Source organism: Eubalaena glacialis, chromosome 2, assembly GCF_028564815.1.
Source record: "Eubalaena glacialis isolate mEubGla1 chromosome 2, mEubGla1.1.hap2.+ XY, whole genome shotgun sequence".
NCBI lineage: Eukaryota > Metazoa > Chordata > Mammalia > Artiodactyla > Balaenidae > Eubalaena > Eubalaena glacialis.
The window spans coordinates 19365171-19391649 of NC_083717.1; the positions used below are offsets into that span (position 1 = coordinate 19365171).

Genomic DNA, 26479 nt, shown 5'->3' on the forward strand with positions numbered 1-26479 from the left:
GTAAACAAGGCTTGGATCTGGGTAATGTTAAGAGGCACAACCTAGAGCTAATAAAGCACAACTAGAGGGGCTTCCCTGGTGGCACAGTGGTTAAGAATCCACCTGCCAATGCAGGGGACATGGGTTCGAGCCCTGGTCCAGGAAGATCCCACATGCCGCGGAGCAACTAAGCGCGTGCGCCACAACTACAGAGCCTGCGCTCTAGAGCCCGCGAGCCACAACTACTGAGCCCACGTGCCACAACTACTGAAGCCCGCGCGCCTAGAGCCCGTGCTCCGCAACAAGAGAAGCCACCGCCATGAGAAGCCCGCGCACTGCAACCAAGAGTAGCCCTGCTCGACACAACTAAAGAAAGCCCACGTGCAGCAACAAAAACCAACGCAGCCAAAAAATAAATAAATAAATTTATTTATTTAAAAAAACAAAAACAAAAACACAATTAGAAAACTCTCCTGACAGACTTACCATGACAAGTACAAATAATATCAAGAGTTGTGAGAAAGAATAATAGCAATGGGGAACATAGGAAAATCAGCAGAAATATTCTACCCCCCCAAATAACCAGAACACCCTGAATAACCCTAAGAAACTCCCTCCCCATGCAGTTATAAATAGTGAAATGAGAGTTTGACAGATTAACCTGAAAAAAAAAAAAATGTGTGGCCTTCAAAGCCAAGTACAACACACCCCACCTACTCACAACCAGATATACGTCTCATTCCTCCACTCCTATCCAATGTAGTATTGATGCCAAATCTTCCCAAACTGATCTTCAGCTTCAATGTCTCTCAATAAAAACCCTAACTGGGTTTCTCATGGTTTCAAAATATATACGGAAGGGCAAGGGGGAAAGAATGACCAAGACATGGTTTAAAAAAAAAAAAGAAAGGGGGAGGTGGGGGCTTGCCTGCTGACATTTATTATAAAGCCAAAGTAAATAAAACAGTAGGGTTCTTAAATAGGGTTAAATAAATGGACCAATTCAACAGAAGATACAACTCAGAAACAAACTCATGGTCATAAGGAAACTTGTTACCTTACAATGATTGCACAGGAGAAAAGAATGCATTATTTAAATAGGGCAACTAGTTTGCCAGATAGAAACACAGAAAATGGATCCCTACCTCACGCTAGAGCGAAAAAACCAATTCCAGATTCATTAAATGTAAATGCAAATAAGTGGCAAATTTATACTTGAAATATTACATTAATGAGAATGAACTACTATGAATGAAATATATGAAATACAGATAAATAGAAACATAATGCTGAATTAAAAAAGCAAGCTATACTGGGCTTTGGTTTTGACTACATACACCCTGAATCTATTTTTATTAAACCCAAACCCAAACAAAATTAAACAGTAACTATTTAAGGATACACATAATTTGTGATAAACTTTAAAAGGGCAAGGAAATAATGATAATAATGCCCCTTGGGAGTATAGATTGAAGCACAAAGGTAGAAAAAACAGAATTGACCATTTTCTAGTTAACTTTGGTGGTAGAGTCACAGATGTTTAGTTTATTATAAAATTTATGTTACATTACATTTATTCTTTTGAATGTTATTTAGTATAATTTTTTTAAGTCTTTAAATTGCACAAAAAGCACAAATAGAGCACAGAGAAAAAAATGACTACTATTCCTGGAGCATTATCAGAACACTCCATAAAAGAAACCTCACTTTAGCCAGCCATATCTGGCAGGCCAAAGAGAAGAAAGTAGACTGGTGGGGGGGGGGGGGGGCGGATTCCAAGCAAAAGTAACAGTATAAGCAAAGGCAAAGAGGCGTGAAAATACAACACCTGCCTAGAGATTAGAGAAAATTTAAAAGAGCATGAATAAAAATAAGTTGAACTCTACTCATATTAAGAGTTATTAAAGAAAGACTAAAGAAATTAGGAAACCAAACTTGACAAGTTCTTTTTAAAGGGCCAAGCGGACCCTTCATAATATGAACAGAACGGGAATTGAATAGGAATAGGTAAAATAAATTGTGTAGAAAGCAAAGGTTTGAAGGAAAGAACAGTTACAATATTCCAAAAGTGATTCTATTTAAAAGAAAAACAGTGTTTTCCAAAATGAATGTTGAAATAAAAAGATAAATTTCACAAGTAGACAAGATTTTTAAATTGCCTTTTAAGACATGATTATTTAAAATTATTGTATGGAAATATGTTGTTTTAATTATACTCTCCCTTACCACTTTGGGAAGTTGTGGGGGGGGGCGGTGTGTAAAGAAAGCATATGCTCCTTTTAAATATCCTCCAGAAAACAATCCTTTTTAATTATCAAAAGACAGGCGGGAAAGAAGTATGACATAGCAAAACTACTTAATATTTCACATATTTTCTTCAATATCATATCCGAAGGCCTACTATCCCCACAAATGACAGTGCCAATACAGCGAGGTCATTATAGGTTTCAAGCAAAGAACCTTGTATGTAAGTAAAAGCACAATAAATGCTTGCTGAATGAGTAACTACAGAATGAAAACCAAAACACTTTTGCCCTGAATAGAAAAAGGAGAGGAGTATGAAAGGGGTAGAAAAAGTGTGAAAGAGTCTTGAGACAAGCCTCACACAGAAAGCCTTCAGCTAAGAAAGAGACAATCTTTGTCTGTTACTGCTTATTTGGACCAGACTCTGGAAATGGCCCTATGCCCAAAATTCTGTGTTACAGAGCTTTGTTCAATAAGCTTGAAACAAGGTCCCAATCAACTGCGAAGTTAACTTGATTCAGAATGACCTATATATACACACTATAAAACAGACCTATTTAGAAAAGATGAGCTGCAAAATAAGACTCTGGTGGAAGAACATAATATAAAACACCCAGATCAGAATTATTCTGAAATATTTTATCCTGGGAAAAACTGGATCTGTCACTAACACTTTGGCCTACACCCAACTTTAGTACAACACAAGGACACTTTTCTGTCTCCTCCCCTCCTGCTTAAGAAATATAATGCACACTATACAACACTCTACATGGCAATTATGTGTCCACATCAAAAAACAATTTTTTTGTGCTTAATTTAGTGATAATCATTTTTGATCCAAACCAGGATCTAAAGTAAATATGAACTTTTAAGAGAACATTAGATCACAGTTCATCTTCTACATATCACTCATAAACTTGTACTAATTCCCCAACTACTACTCCTTACCCAAGAATTAACATTTGTTTTAATATCTCATGAGTGTCCCTCCCCTCTCAAAAAGATAATATATTTAAAATTCTGTAGAAATGCCAGGCATTATAATCTAATGACTTCAAAAGCATAGACTCAGGAAGCACACTGCACAGATTTACGAGTAGACTCTACCATTTACTAGCTGTGCAGCCTTGAGCAAATTACTAAACTACTCTATGCCCTCAGTTTTCTTACCAGACAAATGAGGTTTAAAAACAAAGAATTTTATCAACCTCACACAGTTAATATGAGGATTAAATGAGGTAACATGTATAAAGGATTTTCAACAGTGTCTGTCATGGAAAGAACTAAATAAATGTTAGCTTTATTTATTATTTATTATTATTATTATCATTATTATTATTCTCTGTTCCCCAGTCCATATTCAAGTGTTTAACTCTGAGTTTACCAGATGATATTAAACCTGTTAAAGCTTATAGCCAATAATAAATACAACTGTTATGAGCAATCTTAGAAATTAAAAATTGTTACTTAATTCATTTAAGATGTTCCAGCTATATTAGACATATAACAAAGAGTGTAAATCAGTATTATCAGAAGAGTCAAATCCAACACTTTAAAAGGATTTGCATTGTACTTAATAATAACCCCTCTGAGCCTCATTTCTTTCATATTCATCACAGGAGTATTTTTGGTCCTGTAATTCTTCTTACAAGAAAGGACAACATTTGGGGATATTTATACAGAAAGAATATTTAAAGATACAAGTTGGTAGATTAAATTTAGAGATTAAATTTAGAGGATTGATTACATTATTTTATATTTATATATATATATAGAATTATAAATTATAAATTATATATAAATTGAATATATATATATTTTTTCCTCCCCAAAATGATAAAGGGAAATAAGAGGAGAAAAATCAGTGGACAAGAACTTCCAATAAATCGCTGGATATCAGAAAGCAAATGGAAGCAAGGTAACTAACTGAACAGAACAACAGAAGAAGCTAAAACCCAAAACGCCCGTAGACAGCAAGGCAATTTATTCTAAAAGAAAAAAATAACCCTTGAGAGGCTCAGAATTTGGAAGCAACAGTTTCTTTAGACGACAATCAAAACCACAATGAGATAGATACCACTTGACATCCACTAGGATGGCTATTAAAAAAAAATAGATAAAACAGAGATTGTGAGGATGTGGAGAAACTGAAACCTTGATACACTGCCAGTGGCAATGTAAAATGGTGCAGCCACTTTGGATAAGTCAGCAGTCCCTTGAAGGGTTAAACACAGAGTTACCACAGGATCCAGCAATTCCACTCATAGGTATATAACCAATATAACTGAAAACATATGTCCACACAGAAACTTGTACACAAATGTTCATAGCAGCATTATCCATAATAGCCAAAAAGTAGAAACAGTCCAAATATCCATTAACTAATAAATGGATAAATCTGATATATCCATAAAATAGAATATTATTTGGCAATAAAAAGGAATAAGCACTGACACATGCCACAATATGGATGAGCTTTGAAAACATCATGCTAAGTGAAAGAAACCATTGCAAAGGACCACTTACTACATGATTCCATTTATATGAAATACCCAGAATAGGCAAATCTACAAGCGTAAAAAGTAAATTGTTAGTTGCTTAGGGCTAGGTGGAGAGAGGATTCAGGGATTGGAGAGTGAGAGCTAAGAAGGATAGGGGGTTTCTTTTTTGGGGTAATGACAATATTCTAAAACTGCTGTGGTGATGGATGTGTAACTCTGTGAATATAACAAAAGCCACTGAATTGTACACTTTAAGTGGGTAAATTGTATGGTATGTGAATTCTATCTCAATACAACTGCTTTTCTTTTAAAAGTGAGGAACAGAGCTAAAGGCTGGAGAATTGAGTGTCTATATAGTGAACTGTTGAGTTCGCCGTCCTTCCACTCACCATGTTCTCAAATGCCAGCTTTTCCTCATAAACACAACTCTCATGAAAGAACTTAGAAAAACTCTTCACTGCAGAAACAGAACAGCACAAGAAAAGACTTCTAAATACTGAAGACTTGGGTGGGACCCTGCCCAAAGCCCAACCCCCGCAACTGACAGTCTCTGTCACATATTTATAGTTTCTACTTAAGCATTTCAGTTCCTCATTCTTAAATAGAAGCAGACTAGGATCACCAGATTATTTGATATAACATTGCAGGGGGGGTGGGGGAGGACCTAAAACAAAACAAAACAAAACAAAAAACAGAAAAAAAGAACATGAAAAAAAAAATTTGCAGAGACTAGAGGAATCCTTTTTTTAAAAGGATTTATATTATATGAAATACATATATTTATATGTCATATATGTTTATATATTATATGAAGAGTAAAAGGTAATTCATTAATAAGAATCCAAATTGTAAAAAAGAGCAAGAAGATTCTTAAAAATTAAAAATAGTAAAACTTAACAATATAAATATTTGATACACTGGAATTTATAGTTGAGGAAGTCTCCCAAAGATGTAGACACTAGAAAGGAAAACAGTACTAAAATATTAATTCAGAAGGTCTAATATCTGAATAGAACATCTAGAAAAAAAGAACAGAGAATACACGGGAAAAGAAATTATCAAAGAAATAACACTAGACCCCCCCGCAAAATATAGTAGCATATCCCCCAAGTGCCAGCATAATGTACTTTCAAAAGACCAATACCGGGCTTCCCTGGTGGCGCAGCGGTTGAGGGTCTGCCTGCCAATGCAAGGGACACGGGTTCGAGCCCTGGTCTGGGAGGATCCCACATGCCGTGGAGCAACTGGGCCCGTGAGCCACAACTACTGAGCCTGCGCGTCTGGAGCCTGTGCTCCGCAACGAGAGAGGCCGCGATAGTGAGAGGCCCGCGCACCGCGATGAAGAGTGGCCTCCGCTTGCCGCAACTGGGGAAAGCCCTCGCGCAGGAACGAAGACCCAACACAGCCAAAAATAAATAAATAAAAAAAAAAAAAAAAAAAAGACCAATACCAAGTTATTTCCCTGTGAAATTTCAAAACACCACAGCTAAAGAGAATAAATATTCCAAAGGTTTCCAGAGAGAAAAAGACAAGTTACATACAAAGGATCTAGAATCAGAGACATATCAGACACCTCAATGACAATACTGGAAGCCAGAAGAAATGGACTATATTGCCTTTCGAAGGAAAATAATTTTCAGTCTAAAACTAAGGGCAGTACAGCACAGTGATAACAAGCAGATTCTAAAATGAGACTTCCTAGTTCAAATAATGCCATTTAATAGCTGTACGATCCTGAACAAATAATATAACTTCTTTGTATATCAGTTTCTTCATCTGTGAGATGGGATTGTTGTGAGAATTAATTCATACGTGTTCATGTGTGTAAAAAGCCTAATACACAGTACTTACTATAAAAGTGCTCTAGAAAGCAAGACTGGGTAAAGAAAGGGGCGATACAGAACTTAGCTTTTCACTATAATCCCTTAGGTAGTATCTGACTGGCTTAGACACACTCACATATTATCAGACGGACAGAGGGAATTGTGAAATGAAGCCCAATGATAACACCTGGGCAGAGAATAATATCTATAAGCCTTTAGCTCAAATGAGACAGAAAAACAGAAAATAAAAATTTGTATTGAAAGAGAACCACCTGACCAGACAGTCAAAAAGGGAAACAGGATGTTGTAAGAGAGATTCTTGGTCTGGTTGAGTAGCAGAACCAGAGTAACCCAGGACAGGCTGGGTCAGATTAAAGAAAAAAGACACAGTTTGCTGATAAGAGTAAAACAGAGCACTTAAACAGAGAAACTGACTTTTAATCACAGTTAAAGGACAAGCTTGTTCAAAGATGAGATTCACTGAGGTTTTGGGGGTTGGTTTTTGTTTTGTTTTCTTTTGAGGCTAAATTAAAAGCATTTTAAATTAAAAGATAATAGGAAAATAAAAGTAATAGTAATAAGACCTTATATCTTATTAAAGCTCAGGAATACCTTGCTAATATAAGGAATACCAACCGAGGCAATATGACAGATTAGATAACCTGAAAACTCTCCCACTTACAAACTGCCTAAACATGCTTGATAGACTATGACAGCATCTTTTTAAAATTCAGTCCAATATTAAATAGAGCAAAGAAAATCCAGGGAGAAGGAGAAAGGAGGACTAAAACTCAGAGCAGAAAATATGAAAGAAGCTATTCTATAGGGGCTTGCTGGCCACTAACAAACAGGCTTAGACTTTTATGCCAAATGGGAACTAAATATAAGGCCTTGGCTTGCTGAAGGTGGGAAGATAGAATTGACATGGCAAAAGGAACTTTGCAAATGTGATTAAGTTAAGGGTCTTGAGAAAAGAAGATTATCCAGGATTACTGATGTGGGCTCATGTAATCACAAGGGTCTTTAATTAAAAGGGAAAGAGGGAGGCAGGACAGTTAGTGCTGATCAGAGTGATGCCATGTGAAAAAGACTCAACTGGCCATTTCTGGCTTGAAGATGGAGGAAGAGGCCACCAGCTAAGAAATGCAGGAAGCCTCTGGAAGCTAAAATAAGGCAAGAGCACAGAGTCTCCCATAGAATGTCCAGAAAGAACAATCCTGCCCACATCTCAATTTTGGCCCCAGTGAAACCCATTTCATATTTCTAAGCTTCAGAACTATAAGATAATAAAGTTGTGTTAAGACATTAAGTTTGAGGTAATTGTTACAACACCTCTAGGACACTAATACATACACACACACACACACTGGAGAGGAAAGGGGGCAGTTATCCAAGATAGTATAACATGTTCCATGAAGTTTTCAGGTACAAAACTCTAAATAGTTCTGGATTGACAGTATCCCTAAAACACTTGGCAGAACAAAACTGTCTAGGAATAATCAATTTATCTTATCAATGTATTACCCTTAGCCTGCAGAGAGATCTCAAAGATGAGATCTTAAGATGAGCTCACAATCAAAATTTATAAAACACATAAGGAAATAATTCACCATAAGCAGGAGGCAGCATACACACATCACATATGCACATACATATACGTGCACACATACACAATAAGGCCTCCAAAGAATGTTAATCCAAAAGAGAATGTTAATCCAGAGGAAGGAAGGAAGGAAGGGAGGGAGGGAGGGAGGGAGGGAAGGAGGGAAAAGAGAAGAAAAGAAAAGAAAAAGAAAAAGTAACAATAGATGACATGAATAAAAAGTACAAAATAATGGTGGTTCATCTGAATCCAAATATATCAATAACTACATTAAGTGTAAATGCAATAAATGCCCCAGTTAAAAGAAATATCACACTGTATTTTTTTTTTTAATTTTTATATTTGGCTTGCAGCATCTCAGTTCCCCGACCAGGGATTGAACCCAGGCCATGGCAACGAAAGCCTGGAATCCTAACCACTAGTGCACAAAGGAACTCTCACACTGTATTTTTTTAAATCCAGCTATTCTTAAAAGAGACAAATCTTAACAGGAAAAAGTTGAAAGTAAAAAGAATGGAAAAGTTCACTTTGTTATACAGCAGAAACTAACACAACACTGTAAAGCAATTATACTCCAATAAAGATGTTAAAAAAAAAAAACAACTAAATTACATTACCAGAGGTCAGGATAGTGATTACCTTTGGGAAGGAGAGGAGGGGTGGCAGGTGGGAAGAACATAAGGATGATTGGCTATGTTGTAGGTCTTGATGAATACACAGGTTTTTCCTTTGTGATAATTCATTAAAAATGTAGGTTTACATTTTGTGCATTTTCTATATGTTATACTTCAATAAAAGGTTAAAAAAAATTTTTTTTAAAGAATGGAAAAGAAAAATTCTATAATTAATATGTAGTATAACAATATCAAGACAAAATAAACTGTAATTTTAAAAAACCCTAGAGCCAGAGAATCCTTTATTCCATAGTAATGCTGTCTTTCATCAAAAATATTTTTACATGAATTTACTCAATGGAGGTTTTATAATTTATACTTTGCTCTTCAAAAGAACAAACCAAAAACATTAGAGAAGCTACTTTCATGCCAAGCTTGGTGGGGGAACAGTTTTAGAAAAAATGAACACGTGCAACTGCGCATAAAACTGCAGGTGGCTAGAAAGGAAACCAGCTCAAAGGAAAAATAACTAAAAATAGGCTTAGAACAGTGATTCTGACTGCCTTCATTTGGATTTTCAAATTATTTCAGAGCTAAAATGTATACAATTTGTTTTTAACCAAGATGGTTGGTTATTTTAGAAATAAGTTCTGCCATAATTAAATATACTTATTTATGTCTTAGAAGTTCTCAAGTATCACTTGCAATTCAGAACCAAAGGATTTTTAAATCTGAAAATTTTTTAGATCTGAAACGATCTTAATGACAAAATATAGCAAAATAAATTATTCCTGATTAGTTGAAATAAAAATTCCTATGACAGCAAATTTTGTTGGATCTCTAACAAAATATTTTTAGGGATGTTATGCCTTGATGTACATGCCAGATTCTTTATAGATTTCCTCTATCTTTATATATTATTATGGATTTACAAGCCCTAATGCTAGAAACACTTAGAAAAAGACTTAAAAGTAAACAAAAAAAGTTTCTTTAAAAAATTAAGACAATGAAAGTGGTTTTTAAATAGGAAGCTATTGCCTCCAAAAAGTTATCTTTAATTTATCACATGAATCTAATCATGAAGAAACAAACATATTCATATTGACATTCTACAAACTGACTGGCCTATAATTTTCAAAAGTATCAAGGTCAGGTGAAGTCAAGGGTAGACTGAGGAACTGTTGCAGTTTGAAGAAGGCTGAGGAGACATGTTAACTAAATGCTTCTAAACTGGGTCTTTTTCCCATAAAGCTATTGAACAAATTGGCAGATAAGTAGAATGTGTGCATTAGATGGTAATTAACCTGATTTTGACGACTGTTTTATAGCTATGCAGTAGCATGTACTTATGTCTAGAAAATACACACCGAAGTATTCAGGAGTGATGGGGCATCATAGCAGCAGGTTATTCTCAAACAGTCCAAAACAAAAAAGTTCTTTGTCCTGTATGTGCAATTTTTCTGTGAGTTTAAAATTGTCCCTCCTCCCCCTCCAAAAAAATATTTTAAGTCATCTTTACTACTCAGTGATAAAAATGAGAGCAAGCCTTTTTTTTTCCAAGTTCAATGATTCAGAGGTATTTAGCAATCAATGTTCCATTAATCTGTGGAGGAACACAACCAAATAAGGTTTCTCTAAAATAAGGATACAATGACTTTTTTTCCCATCAACTGAAATTAAAAGGGGATGGCCCCATTCAAAACTGTTACAAATTCTAATAGCCCTAAAGTCTCTGCACTGAGCTCCTCTAAAGAGATTCTGAGAACTTCCACTATAATTTCCTTCCCTTTTATTTGTTGAATAAATAGATGTATGCATGCTAGGCACCAGAAATACAGCAAAGATCACAGTGAACCCTATGGAAGGCAGACAGTGAATAGGACAAATTAACGATGCCATTCTAATAATAAATGCTAAGAAAGGGAAGTATAGGATGTTATAAAAACAACTAACAGAATTCTAATAATATGTGCGCAGGTGGGAGGCAGGCCAGAAAGGGGAATTGGGGAAAACCACCCTTTAATAAAATTTAGGGTAAGACCTCAAGGATGAGTGGGAGTTAGCCAGGTGAAACATGTCTGTAACAATACGAGCCAGGACACTGACAGGCAGAGAGATTTCTTATCCCTGGAATTTAAAGGTTCTAGGTGGGTTAGTAGTAAGGGATAAGGCTAAAAATAAAGGCAGGTGCCAGGCCTCTTACAGAAACTTAAATGCTGTTAAAAAGATTTTAAGATTTTTTTTTTCTTGCAGTCACTGATTTTCAAATCTTTCTGTTGTTTATCCTAATTTCAAAGCAACTCTTACACAGAATCTCATTATGTAATATAAACAAAAGTAGCACTGTCCTGTCTAAAGTGGAAAGAGGGTGCTTTAGAACTTCACAGCTGAGCTTCCTGCTTCCGTAAGTGAGGGCAAAGGCAAAAACAGGAGGAAAGAGAGGGGGCAGTATCAGAAATAACACATGGTGGGCTGTATTAGCCAGATTTCCAATCAGAAACTGACGAACTATTCCAATTAGAAAAATTCAAAAAGCATTTATAACATAGAGGGACTGAATACAAAGGAATGGTGAGGGATAGGGGAACAGAAAGGAAGGTACAGGAACTAGTGTTAGCAGCAGGAACAGCACCCCTAAATCCAAAAGGACAAGGGCAGGAGACATTACCAGATGAGGAAGAGAAAGTCACACAGACAAGGCCACCAGGAAGGGCTTTATTGAGGGGAATAATGACTTGTCTTGGGACACAGCCAGTCCACCAGGAAGAAACCAGGGAAATAAATATTCTGAGCTTACCTTCCTCACTGCTCCCGACCTACCCATGTCCACACTGGCTGCACCCTATCTGAAGCCGGAAGTCACAGACGCCCATTGACATAATCCATACAGTAAACCTCCCAGGGTAAAGACCAGCGGGGAGAGAACAGATCAGGAAGACCAAACATAAGCTATCTGTCATGAAGCAGTAGGCACAGAAGTACAAGGAAAGATCAAACCTAGCCTTCTGGAACCAAGGAAAAGGTTTCCATGAGACCAGGACAATTAAGCTGAAGCCTAAACAATGAGCAGGAGTTAGCCAGGCAGAGGAAATCGGGGAGACAGACATTCCAAGCAAAGGGACTAGCCACTACAGCGGCACACTGCTAGAACTCTGGATGAATGAGGAGGTTTGAAGCACAGAGTGTGAAGGAAGGGAAGGAATGAAGCTAGAAAGGCAAGGGAAGACAAGATCATGCTTGCATCAATACCACGCCAACAATCCAGCCTTTGTCCTGAAGGCAAAGTTTAAGGATTGAAATATCATCTGATAGAGGTGGGTGTGGGTTTTTAATAAAAGTAATAGGCATAGAGATTTTCTTTTTCATGGTAATGGTCAATCCTCGCTCTTATTTGTTGACCAGCTCCTGCCTGGTTGTTTCACAAGAACTGCAAGGCAGAGTGTGAGTACGGAGAAGACTGCAAACACTGACACTATCTAATTACAGGTTCTAATCCACTTCAGCCTTTTTTTAATTCTCCACACTTGGACTTTCTCAGGGAACAGGTGGGCAAAAATATTTTCAGTGACCACATTAAGTACTATGTTTAAGATTCTGAACCAAATCATTGATAATTCAAAATTTACACTAGGGTACATTCATTTTCCTTTGAAATGGAGAACTTTCTAAAAACAACAGTGAGGGACGTCCCTGGTGGTCTAGTGGCTAAGACTCTGCGCTCCCAATGGAGGGGGCCCGGGTTCGATCCCTGGTCAGGGAACTAGATCTTGCATGCCGCAACGAAGATTCCGCACTGGCAATGAAGATCCTGGCAATGAAGATCTCAAGTGCTGCAACTAAGACCCTGTGTAGCCAAATAAATAAATAAATATTGGGCTTCCCTGGGGGCGCAGTGGTTAAGAATCTGCCTGCCAATGCAGGGGACACAGGTTTGAGCCCTGGTCTGGGAAGATACCACATGCCGCGGAGCAACTAAGCCCGTGCGCCACAACTACTGAGCCTGCGCTCTAGAGCCCACGAGTCACAACCACTGAGCCTGTGTGCCACAACTACGGAAGCCCACGCGCCTAGAGCCCGTGCTCCACAACAAGAGAGGCCACCGCAATGAGAAGCCCGCATACCGCAACAAAGAGCAGCCCCCGCTCGACACAACTAGAGAAAGCCCACGCACAGTAACGAAGACCCAACACAGTCAAAAATAAAACAAATAAAATAAAATAAATAAATTTTAAAAGCTAATGTTAATAAATAAATATTTTAATTAATTTGAAAAAAAAAAACAGTGATGCTTATTCACAAAGGACTACAGATTTTCTGAAGTTCCACATGGATAATTTAAAGATTCAAGGATCTACTCCTTGCCAGACCCTAAGGGAGACACTAGGGACACAGTGATGAACCAAACAGATGAGGTTTCTGTCATCATTAAACTTACCTCTAAGAGAAGGAACAGGCATTAAATAAGTAAACAAACAAACAAACATAATCACAAATTTGTCACGTGCCACAAATAAAAGCAACAAGGAAGAGGTGGCAAAAAATATTTCTAGATTTAAAGGAAAGATATCACTGCTCCTTTTTGCAAAAGCAACATCCATGGAGTAGAAGGAGACAAAATCAAACCACAATGGACTGAGGCATATATATGTTTCAAGGAAGAAGATGCCACAAGATGACAGATTCAAGAACTTAGGCTGTGAACTGTCAAGAGAGAAAAGGTAATATCTCAAAATAATTGGTAAGGAATGCTTTTTTTAAGATGGGGGGGAAATACTTAATGTTGATTAGAGGGGGAATTCAAGAGAGGCTGAATATAAGAGAAAGAATGGATGATTAGCTATGATGACTAATAATGCCAACGTTTTATATCCAGGTGTTAGGCTAAATGCTTTACATGCAATTCTTTACTTCATCTCTAAGGTCAGCTCTATAGTCCCAATTTTGCATATGAGAAAACTAAACTCAAAAAAGTTAGGTTATCTGATCAAATCACATGCTGGCAGAACTAGGATTCAAACCCAGACCTTTATGACTTCAAAGCAGACCATACCACACTGTCTCATTCAAAAAATACTTTTCAAACCACCTCTTAAGCTCTGGTTAACTACGTACAGAGGATACAGAGATGAGGAGCTCCTGGGGCACAATCGGTCAGGGCGTGGTACTTACACAGGATGGTCTTTACCTTCAAAGAGAGAGGGGGGCTTCCCTGGTGGCGCAGTGGTTGAGAATCTGCCTGCCAATGCAGGGGACACGGGTTCGAGCCCTGGTCTGGGAAGATCCCACATGCCGTGGAGCAACTAAGCCCGTGTGCCACAACTACTGAGCCTGTGCGTCTGGAGCCTGTGCTCTGCAACAAGAGAGGCCGCAATAGTGAGAGGCCCGCGCACCGCGATGAGGAGTGGCCCCCCGCTCGCCGCAACTGGAGAAAGCCCTCACACATAAACGAAGACCCAACACAGCCAAAAATAAATAAATAAATAAAATTTAAAAAAAAAAAAAAAAGAGAGAGAGGAAGGGGAGACAGACATGTATCAATACCTCAAGTCACTGATACAAGGAGGAGCAAGTAAGACGGCACAGTACAGACTGCGTCAGTAACCCTACCCTGAGCTAATCAGTGACGGCTTCATCTGGTGCTTATGTTAAGCAGAACAGAGATGAACACAGTTAATTCCAAGTAAGACAAACAAATTACGGAAAAGCAAAGAAGCACAAAATTGCATGCTGTGTTTGGAACACTTCAAGAAGTTGAGCATGGCAGGAATGTGATGAGAGTTGGAAGAGACCAGACCAAAGGGCCTTTTATGCCACGCTAAGGTATCTGAGGTTTAAACCACAGGAAGTGAAAAACCATTTCCAGGCTTTGAAACAAGATTAGGCAACTGTAAAGACCCAGCAACTGATTAGGAGGTTCAAGCTATAGCCCGGTGAATGGCTTACCGTCAGAAGATCTGGAAAGAAACTCCCAAACTAACCGCTTATAATCAAAACAGAAGAAGGAGGGTTCCAAAGTCCCTTTTTGAGAAATGTAGCCTTTATTCTAAGTGAGATAAGACCAGTCCCCAGTTATTACTATTGATTAGGACAGAACTAAAATATGGTTTAGCCCAAACTTTGTGATCAACAGGTAGGGGTTTGGAGGTTTGCTTCCTCAACACCACAAAGAGACTATCTGAGGCAGAATATGGGCTTGGGTGATTCATTTCTCCAAAAAGCATATTGAACAGAGGCAGGATAGCCTGCTGTCTGCCTTTAAAGTAAAGAACAGAGTCGCCAGTTTCCAAAGGATCCTCTTTCGCTTGCTTCAAGGCTTAATCACATCAGTCTGCCATCTGATGATGGTTAGGGAAGACTGATACTCTTTTTCTGCTAAACATGCTGCTCTGATTCAGGAGCTGTATATTTCCCACCAAGCAGGTAAGAGAAGCAGAGAAGCAACAAAAGCATACACCTACTCCCCTAATGAAACACAAGCTGTCATTCAGCTTTATCAATGAAACCAAATCAAAGAGAAATGAACTACAATTTAGAACTTCAGATTTATTTTTCCAAACTAACCTCCAGGTACATTCCTCATTCCAAACAAAACCTACATCCTAGTCACCCTGAACACGCCATCATGTCTTTGTCTAACGCCATTGCCTCAGACTGGAATGCATATGCACTCCACGTCAATATGATAAATGCACAGGCTCCCTTCAAACCCCAACTTAAATGTCACTCCTTCAACGCCACCCAAACTACATGCCCACAGGACTTTTTTCTCTATTCAAATGTTTATTAAATATTTCCATGTATTGTATTGAATAGTATACAGACCAACCCCTCCTAAACAGAAATTTTAACAGACACTTACTAAATGCTAAGCATATGGCAGGCTTAGTGCTAGGTTCTAGAATTTTTTAAATTGAATAACAATACAATCTGCTGCCTTTCAAAAACTCCCCAACTACAATAAAAAACATACATAGTAAAGGTAGCATTTAGGGTAAATGGATAAGGAAAAAAAGAGAAATAAGACCAGAATGAAAATCAATGCAATGGATGAAAATCAATTCTACACACACTCTTCCATAAAACTGAAGAGGAGGGAATACTGTCCAACATATTTTGTAAGACCAGCACTACACTAACACCAAAACCACAGACCAATAACCACTGGTATGTATATTTTACCAAACACACAAAAAAACTTTAAAAAAAAAAAGAAGAGTAGGCTTACTGAACCCAAAGCTAAAGCTGAAAGTGGTAATGACTAGTCAGTCAGTAAGAAGATGAGTAAGGACTCCATATTTCTAGGCTACCTATTGATACTATACTGCCAGTTAATTAAATGTGAATTTAAAGCTTTTTACAAGCTGTTACCTGTGAGATATGATTGATGGAAGACTCCATTCTCCGAAGCTGAGAGGCTTGGATGTCCAGCAATTGGAGTACATTGTTAGCCAATGCATTTATTTGATAAGCAACACTAGCTAGGGATTGGGTTGTGTAGGCTTTGGTCTCTTCTAAAGCTTTTCTCTTGTCTGTAGCCTGAAATAAGAACAAAAACAACCAATATTTATTTAGGTTAACATTCATTAAACATCTGTTCTGTAGAAAGGCAGAGTTATAATTATACTTTTTAATAGAAAAGCCCAACTGAATCAAAACATTTATCGGACCAGTCTGATGAACCACAAAGCACTCTACCCTCGGACCCTAATAAAGGCGTGTGCCTCAGGTCCTCCTGCTCACTCTCCGCCTGCACCCTGCACTGACCTCCCCACGTGTCCCCTCAAGGGATGCTGTGTACCTCCTCCAGCACCTGTGAGTAATAAATGTCTCTATTTCACTTTCCCTTCTAGTCTTTTGTTGAACCTTGAGCTCAGCATCCATGACACCCTGGGGCTCTACTTAACAAATGTTAATTTAACAAAAAAATCACATCTACTAGTCCAATGATATGGACTAAATCCATTCTACCTTACATTCCTGTTTACATTAATCACCATCAGAAATCCAAACCCCCCATTAACCATTACAACCAAGCTTCTCATCTCCACAAAAACTACTGTAAATCTTATGACCCCAACCTTTACCCATCCATTCTTCCCAAACTCTAGTACACAACTCAGAATCAGACAGTAAGAAATGTTCAGAGACAAAGTTCAGAGCAAAATTCAAAGACAAGTGATAAACCCTGGGGGGCGGGGGGAGGTGAGGGGAATGGAGGGGGGAGGGGAGCAGGGTGGCCAGCAACTTGTATCACAATTAATATGTAATCTAAAAATTAAAAGGCCAAAAATAAATAGAAACAATGGAATAGAGATCTAACAGTTCAAAAAAAAAGAAAAATAGCAATGCAACCACTCTTAACCATTTTTAAAAACATTCAACATCGCTCATCATAGACAAGAAATGCAGATGCAAACTAATACGAGATACTATTTCTCACCTATCCATCCAGCAAAAATCCAAAAGTGGGACAAGGTACTCTGCAAAGTTGTGGGAAAGACTCTCTGATACACTGCTGGTGATAGCCAGCAAAATTACACGTGGACTTATTTTCTGTCCCAGTAATTTCACTTTTAGGAACCTATCTCAAATAATCACTGGCAAAAATATTATGTAATTATTCATTACAGCACTATTTGCAATAGAAAAGACTAGAAACAACTGATATAACCAGCGATGGGGGATTGGTTGAATAAACTATGGGACCTCCAAACAGCAGAGTACTATACAGCTGTAAGAAGGAACGTTGAGGGATGTCGTTATTACCACTACACTCGATCTCCAGAATATTGCTAAGGTGAAAAAAAAAAATACAAGATAGAAAATAAAAATGTTTATTGAATGCTACTACTTAAGAAATGGGGAAAGATAAATAAATATATGTTTTTATTTTTTAAGAAAAAAGGATAAAACATAACATCTTTAAAAAATAATTACATATGGGGTCGGGGTAAATAGGTTGGCGAGAACATGGGTAAGATTCTTTAAACGTACCTTGTTTTTAGATTTGTTTTTGGAACTATGTAAATAATTCACACAATTATAACAAAATTAAATTTTAAAAAGGAATTTCCCAAAATTAAATGTAAAATTAATCAAATGAGCCTAACTGTGCATCTAATTAGTGGCTTAACCAGAAAGAAAATATCCTAAAAGTGGCTTCAAAGCACAGAAATTTGATTGTACATTCTTAATGGGGCTTATCCTTAGGACAAAAACAACTGAAAGAGGAAAACAAAAAAATACTAAACCTGTTTTCAATCACTTTGTTGCTGATGGTCGTTTTGGAATTATTATCCTGAGACTATTGTTTGTGTAGTGTGGGACAAAGCAAGTCATTACTTATGTTTAAGTCATTGAGACCTGAGACGTTTGGCATAATTCAAAAGAGATTCTGATGTAAGAAGAATGAAGTTAAGAAAAAACCTATAGTTCTGGATTTAAACTGAAAGCATTCATTTGAACCTAATTTTGATTTTATCACGTATTATATATCAATATCCTAGCTCTGTCCAACGAAAAGGCCTAAATGTAAAACATGGTGACCGTAGTTAACACTGTACTGCATAACTGAAATTTGCCAGAAGGGTAGAACTTACCTGTTCTCAGCAAAAGAAAAAAATACATATATACATGAAGTGATGGATGTGTTAACTAAGTATTGTCAACGGAATGATAGCAGATACGGGTGCTACTTCCAGGCCTAGACGTAAAAATTTCCCATGCGTCTTCCGATGCAATGGTTAAAGTAAAATGTAGCCCTACCAAAAAAATAAAGCTGTATTTAACAGAAACCATTTTACACTGCTTCTATTTTAAATTTAAATTTAAAATAATTAAATAAAATTTTAAAATTCATTTTCCCAAACTAGCCACATTTTAAAGTGCTCAAGAGCCATATGTAGATTGTGGCCTTACTGGAGACAGTGCAGTCCTAGGCACAGTTAATTTCCTCTATAGACCATGGATTTAAAAGTTAAATCTGCACAAGAATTACTGTTGTCACTTATTTCAGGTTTGTAAGTTTAGTATCCAATAGTTGGTCTCCCTCATTCTTTGGTACTTTTACTGTATTAACTACCAAGCAGCCTTAGTATGTTCCAAAGGATCACACGAAATGGATTATAAACCAGAAGACAAATAGCCAGCACTTCTCCAAGGAGCTAAAACAGACACTGTTAATCAATTATAGCAGTCCTCCTACAAAAGTCTAAATACTTTTAACTAATCACTCTAGGAGTTGACACGTGGTATGTAACCCATTTGCCATCCCTGTCTTATGCCACTTATGAAATTTGCTTAAAATGGAAATAAACATATTCAGCTTTAAAGGAAAAGTTAATTATTTGAAAGAGCTAAACTCAAAATAAACAATGTAGCCAAGAACTAAACAGGAAATTCCTTAGATAACTGAATTTTCTGAAGAGCCCATATATAAAACTAGCTCTCTTCTTCCTCATTTATCCACCTGTGGATACCAAGCTTAGCTAAAGAAACTTTTCAAGTAAAACTACTCCTATTAAGTCCTTTTCTTGCCCCTCAAGGTGACTACACAGGCAAAATAATCTCTTGTTTTTCACTCCCTAAAGTGGAAATTACGAGTTATAAGCAATCTCTCTCATACCTATACATTTATTTTTAACCACACTTCCTCTCCCTCGTTCTCAACCTTCACATATGACCACAAGAAAAACCTTTCTACCTCTATTACAAGTAATTACTTAAACCCCAAGAGACAGAGAGAACATCCTCGTCATGAGTATGCTTAAAAAGTAATGCAGGGCTTCCCTGGTGGCACAGTGGTTAAGAATCTGCCTGCCAATAAAGGGGACACGGGTTCGAGCCCTGGTTCAGGAAGATCCCACATGCCGCAGAGCAACTAAGCCCGTGAGCCACAACTACTGAGCCTGTGCTCTAGAGCCCGTGAGCCACAACCACTGAGCCCGCGTGCCACAACTACTGAAGCCCATGTGCCTAGAGCCCATGCTCCACAACAAGAGAAACCACCGCAGTGAGAAGCCTGCGCTCACCACAACTAGAGAAAGCCCACGTGCAGCAACAAAGACCCAACACAGCCAAAAATAAAATTAATTAATTAAAAAATTTAAAAAGTAACGCATTCTAAGTGAAAAAAATACTATATGGTTTCATTTTTGCCTGCTTTTTTAACAAAGAGAGAGATAAAATTTAAAAATTAATGTACCATGGTCCTATCATTCAAATTGACCTTGTTAACAGTTTAGTGTATTTTCTTCAAGTCTCTCAAGTACATGTATGTATACAAGAATGTAAAACTCATCATACTCTATAGCTACATAACCTTTTTTCATTTAAAAATATACCATGAGCATTGTCCCATGTGCTATTTTTCTCTTCCTATTCTTTTTTAAAAAACAATTTTCAATAGCTTCATGATTATGGCAGTAACTGTTTGTTGCCTACTCTCATTTTAATTCCTCTAATATTAAGACCCTGATTTTAATCAGGGCATCAATGTGAAAAGCAAGTTCAAATCCAACTTCCTCTATCTAAATAACCAAACAAGAGATGGCATTATTTCGTAGTTGTAGGAATTCAATGGAAAACATGTACAGTGAACTACAAATATCTCCTACTGTTCCCCTGGTTAGCATAGAGACATATATATGTAGAAAGAATAATATGATAACCCCGTGTATCTCTCCTTCAACTTCAATAAATGTCATACTTAGTTTTAAAAATTCACATTTTACTTGGTTTTTATAATGTTTGCAAAGTTTTATATCTAAAATATATTAAAAATTAAGTTTCACTGATTTTTAAATGAAGTCAGGCCCCTTCTTAGAAAATATCTTAAAATATCCATTTTAATGTAGATTTTTTTTTAAGGAACTGTTTTTCTTTTTTTTTATATAAATTTATTTATTTTATTTTTGGCTGCGTTGGGTCTTCATTGCTGCGTGCAGGCTTTTCTCTGGTTGCGGCGAGCGGGGGCTACTCTTTGTTGCGGTGCACAGCTTCTCATTGCAGTGGCTTCTCTTGTTGTGGAGCACGGGCTCTATGCATGTGGGCTTCAGTAGTTGTGGCACACGGGCTCAGTAGTTGTGGCTCACAGGCTCTAGAATGCAGGCTCAGTAGTTGTGGCACACGGGCTTAGTTGCTCCGCAGCATGTGGGATCTTCCCGGACCAGGGCTCGAACCCGTGTCCCCAGAATTGGCAGGCGGATTCTTAACCACTGCGCCACCAGGGAAGCCCTAGATATTTTTACATCATATGAAATAAATACCAAAACACCAATACTGTCATTTTGCTCTAGCTCCACCTTAAATCTGTATTCCTCAAACACTACTACTGTTGATTTATTAAAAGTACTTGTTTATTGGGAATTTCCTGGAGGTCCAGTGGTTAGGACTCTGTGCTATCACTGCAGAGGGCGCAGGTTTGATCCCTGGTTGAGGAACTAAGATACTGCAAGACACGCGGTGAGGCCAAAAGAAAAAAAAGTACTTGTTTATTTATTTTACAAGTCTAATAAAACTAATCACTTTCTCCCAACTCTTCTCTGTAACATTTTAGCTGTATAATTAAGTTCCAAACAAACACTAACCTATAAACTACCTTTAAGAGCATCATTTCTAATATAGGGCCCAACTATTGAAAGATGTCCTACAGGGAAAACAGAGCCTATACCTAGCACATACCCTACAGTACTAGCCTAATAACATTTCAGAAAAATAGTATGACAAATTAAAATGTTCTCTTTCTTACTTACCTTGAACCCTTCTTTAAAGTCTGACAAGAGGATTTGAAAATAGTTTGTTTTCTTTGAGGAACAATAATTTCTCTGTGTCCTAACTGCAAGTGGTTTAATAACCCTGCTTAGGTAACAAAACAGGGGTCTCATGTGCATTTAAAAAAAAAAGTTTTAACCATCTTGCTTCTGTCTTTACCTTTCCTCCCACTCTTTGTAGAAATGTCACCACACTGTATCTGTTTAACAACGTCTAACTTAACTCTAATCCAAACTTGCCAGAAACTTTTCCAAAGTCAGTATTTTTCCCACAGAATATTTCAAATATTTAAATAAGGCCTTTCCAATGATAAAATGGAAGATATTTCATGATAATTCATTAAAAAATAACCCACATCTACCAAAAAACACCATATTTCAATGACTCCAACAAAACAGCTATGTCAGAGGCACCATTTTTATGTATCACTCAGAAAAAAACCTGCCAACTCAATTATGTCAGAATGCTTTCTTATGAAGAAATTTTATTTTATACTTACAGAAAATGCTCTTTGGGATTTATTTAGATGGTGAACTTTGTATGTCACTCTTAATCATAGAGTAATGCCAGCTACAGAGCTCATTTTCAAATTTTTCCAACTTCCAAAACAAACCCTTTACATCTTTTGTTTTGTATGATTCAAGATGCAACCAAAGATTGTGCACAGCTCTTGACAGTCATGTCTATTCAGTTTCCTTAAAACTAGAACATCCCCTCCCAACCCTGACCTTTTTTTTCCTTTCAAAACATAGACATTATTTTAAAATTCCAAGCCAGCTGACTTATAGGAAGTCCTACAACCTGGATTTGTCTGATTGTTTCCTCATGATCAGATTCAGATTAAACCGAGAGGCTGCAACAATATATAGGAGATGCTGTGAACTTCCTACTACAAGTGATACATCTTTTAAAATAAGGTTCCACCTTTATTCCCAGGACTTTCCTCCAAGCTCCTGACACTAATTCTGTAAACTTTGATGCTGATGCTATCTTAATCTTACCAGGAGGTATCAAAAAAAATTTTTTTAAGAGAAAACCCAAGACTCTTTTCTTTCTTCAAATGGTCCTTAAATGGTTTGACTCTTTTCTTTCCTCAAATGGTCCTTAAATGGTTTGTTGACAGGTTGCAATAATACAGTTATACCAACAGCAAAACCATCCAAATTCATACAAAGACAACTGAGAACAATGACAACTGCTGCTTGGCTCATAGCTTTTTAAGGACAACATTAATTGTAAAATGCATCCCAGTTACAGAAATGTTAAAATGCAAGGGTGAGGAGAAAGTTTCTTAGAACTGCTAAAATACACTCTATAAAGTTTAAGAACTCTTTTTTTTTAAAGAAGTATGTTAATGTTAATGAGAAGGATTTAAAATGTCAACTTTTAATACCTGTAACAGGAGGAGTTTTATATACACAAAACAAAACATCTACTTTGCTGAAGGCCACCTAAGTATTTGGTTAGTTTGAGACTTGAGAAACTTTCCAGGAGGAATCCATAATCACTTCGTGGAGAGGGATGTGAGGATTCAGGAAAAAAGAGCACACAGGCCAAATCCTGGTTGGAGCCATGGGGATTAGGGTATGCATGCATACACTCAATACCTAGCTCCAACACAATACCTATTCCAATAAAAGTAAAAAGGAAATAAAAAGAAACCCTACCAAGTTACAGCAAATATCCAGCAAGAAGAATAAATTTTTTGCATAACAGTTCAGGTTGAAACCTAGTCACTGTAAGCTCTAGCACAGCTCCTCCCCACCACCTCCCACTTAAAGTAACTGCTAACTGCCTAATAGTCCTTTCATTCCCAGCAAAATCCAGGGGAAATCCCTGCTGCCTGTTGTGTCACAGTTTTGACGTACAGGAATGGGAGTTGTTGCACACGCTCTTCTTTAATTGAAGAGCTAACACAGAACAATCAACAGCTGGTACACTCATATATATACTTTTTTAAAAAATAAATTTATTTATTTTATTTATTTATTTTTGGCTGCATTGGGTCTTCATTGCTGTGCGCGGGCTTTCTCTAGTTGCGGCGCACGGGCTTCTCACTGCGGTGGCTTCTCTTGTTCCCGAGCACGGGCTCTAGGCTCACGGGCTTCAGTAGTTGTGGCACGTGGGCTCAGTAGTTGCGGCTCGTGGGCTCTAGAGCGCAGGCTCAGTAGTTGTGGCGCACAGGCTTCGTTGCTCCGCGGCATGTGGGATCTTCCTGGTCCAGGGCTCGAACTCATGTCCCCTGCATTGGCAGGCGGATTCTTAACCACTGTGCCACCAGGGAAGCCCGTCAGCTGGTGTACTTATTAAATAACATTCCAAATTCAACTCTAACGTAGATTATGTTTTTAAATCTTCACAAGTCAATTTGTAACTCCAGGGCATTTCCAATAACTAAATAATTACGTTCTGAAATTTTAGGTTTTACCCTAATTATAGCCTCAGTCAATGAAACTTATCCCAGACTCATTCCTTTACCATCCTGTACCATACTACAGGATGGTAAAGGAATTATGTTTATAAAAAACAGGCTTAATGAAAACCTGTAAAAACCCAGTTTTAGAAAGAGCAACTACATTTAAACACAAAATAAGTTAAATGTATTAAATAAGTTAAATAATGTCAATGTATGTCAGTAAGTTAAATAAGTTAAATAATGTCAGTGTATTGTTGACAGAATATATTCCACGGGAGTCCAAGACACTGGGTTCCTTCCATGTTAACTAATTATCTTCTCATATAATATTATTTCTTCTTAAAAGGAATTAAACTGAAAGAGCCATGATGATCAAGAGTGTTGCCTGGGCAAGCACTTTAACATTCTGCTGGAGGGTGCAATTAGACAATATGTATCACGGTTCTTTAAAATGCATATATTCTTCACTTCTAGGAATTACCCAAAAGAAATAAAAGGCCAAGTGCAAAGAAACTGTATGCTCAATAATGTCCACACCTTTGTTTATAACAGCAAAAAAAAAAAAAACCTAGGAACAATCTAAATGGCCAATGACTGGTAGTTAAAATATTCAGGTATCAGAATGCCATGCAGTCAATAAAAGTGATCTAGGTATTTACCAACAAGGAAAATGCCTTAAGCCAGAATTCAAACTGGGAAGTAGAACCACTATGAGTTACAGAATAAGAAATTACAGAATTTTACTTTACACAATTATAGGAATAGTTGGGAAAGTTGTGAAGGTCCCAGAGGGAAGTATGAGGATCAGAGAGTCATCCAATAGTCTACCTGAGACACCCAACACACCCAGCTGCAGAAAAGCAACTGCAAAGGAAAGACTCATGGAGAGATCTGGGAAGCTGTAGGTCTCCCACCAGGTGAGTGGGCCTGATGCCACTGTTGATCAAATTATCAGCAACCAAGAAAGAGAGCTGGATGCAGAGCAAAGGAGACCAAGGTCAAGCTGGAACCCACCAACACCTCTGCATCTCTCACTGCATCTTACCGCAAAAACCTTCAGAGGTTAGTGAGTGTTGCTTACACAAATTCTCTTTTAGCCAATTCTAACCCACAAACATGCAGGGAAGGAACCATACTATAACTATGCCATACACAATTCCACCTTAAGTAAGCTGATATAGTACGAACCACCGTGATACCCTCTGTCAATATGGTACACACACACCTCTGTCATCATATTCAGCTCCTGAATAAAAAAAACAGCAAAATCATGCTTCAGTCTAACATAATGCAACCATCCCTCATACAACCAAAAAGATGCCATCTCCCCAAAAGAGAGTACAAAGTCTACTTTCTCTGTGAGTAATGTTCTTTCCTTTCTTACTTGAGTTGTACTTCCCCTTTGATATCCTGTAACTTAAATATTGAAATACAAGGTTAACCACTAATAACACATCTTAAGTTAAATACAGAAGAATGGGGGGGGGCAGAGAATAGGTTACTATATACACAAATATTAAGATACAGAACAAATATTCATAACTACTAGAGTTTTCATTCTATAACTGGTCATGAGGTCATAGCTGGTGTTAATCATAATTTTCTTCTCCTACTATCCATTACATATTTCATTTGCCCTCAGCAATCACCTCATATGGTTGTTGTTGCTTGCCTGGTGGGCTGACTCAAACCTTCTCTGCCATTAGCACCCCTACTTGTACTGGGTTGTTTTAGTTTTCCATTAACTTTTTTATCATAGGAGACGGGAGTGGTAAACGGCACTCCAGAGGATCTCCTGCATTCCAGACATACTCCTCTTTACCCCCAGTGTGTAGTAGCAACCCAATTTCCACTTGAGAGTCAGGATCAATCACAGTAACCAATACAGTAATCTCCTGCTTTGCCTGTTAGTTCACTGGCACGAGGAAGCCAAAGTGACTGGTGCTCAACTTCCAGTTTAATAGAACCAGTGCTGCATTCCCCAATAAAAGCATTCCTCTCTTTGGAACTAAGAACTCTAAACCAGCATGCCCCAGAGTTGTGGATACAGAAGAAAAATTTTTGGTAGTGGATCATTACGGGTAATAGTGAGAAAACGTCACTTCGTTTCCACCTCTTGATTCCCTGACATATGAATGCTGGCTACAAGAGAAACCCCACCACACACCGGTGGCTGATTCAGAGACTAGACCACATCTTAGAGAACATTACCCCAACACTGCAAAGAAATGCCACCAACTGGGCAGTGAGTCCTCAAAAGGACATTCCACTGTTCTATCAATTCAGCTCCTTCAGGCTAATGGGGAACATGGTAAGACCAGGGATTCCATGAACATGAGCCCAATGACACATTTCACTTGCTGTAAAATGAACTGCCTGGTCAGAAGCAATGTGATATGAAATACCAAGACATAATTAAGGCATTCTGAAAGTCACAAAGAGTTTTGGCAGAAACAATGCAGGGAGGGAAAGCAAATCCATACCCAGAGTAAGCAGCTTTTGCAGGGAGAAAAAAGTGCTGTCCTCTC

At 37.7% G+C, this 26479-nt stretch overlaps 1 protein-coding gene across 10 annotated transcripts in view; it reads right to left on the bottom strand.

Moving 5' to 3' along the window:
- Window positions 1–26479, bottom strand: part of ABI1 (abl interactor 1) — a 94958-nt gene that overhangs the window by 38347 nt on the left and 30132 nt on the right. For all 10 annotated transcript variants that reach the window (XM_061179234.1, XM_061179244.1, XM_061179226.1 and 7 more), the window contains exon 2: window positions 16133–16300. In XM_061179234.1, coding sequence (XP_061035217.1) covers window positions 16133–16300 — 168 coding nt within the window. The remainder of the gene's footprint in view (window positions 1–16132; window positions 16301–26479) is intronic.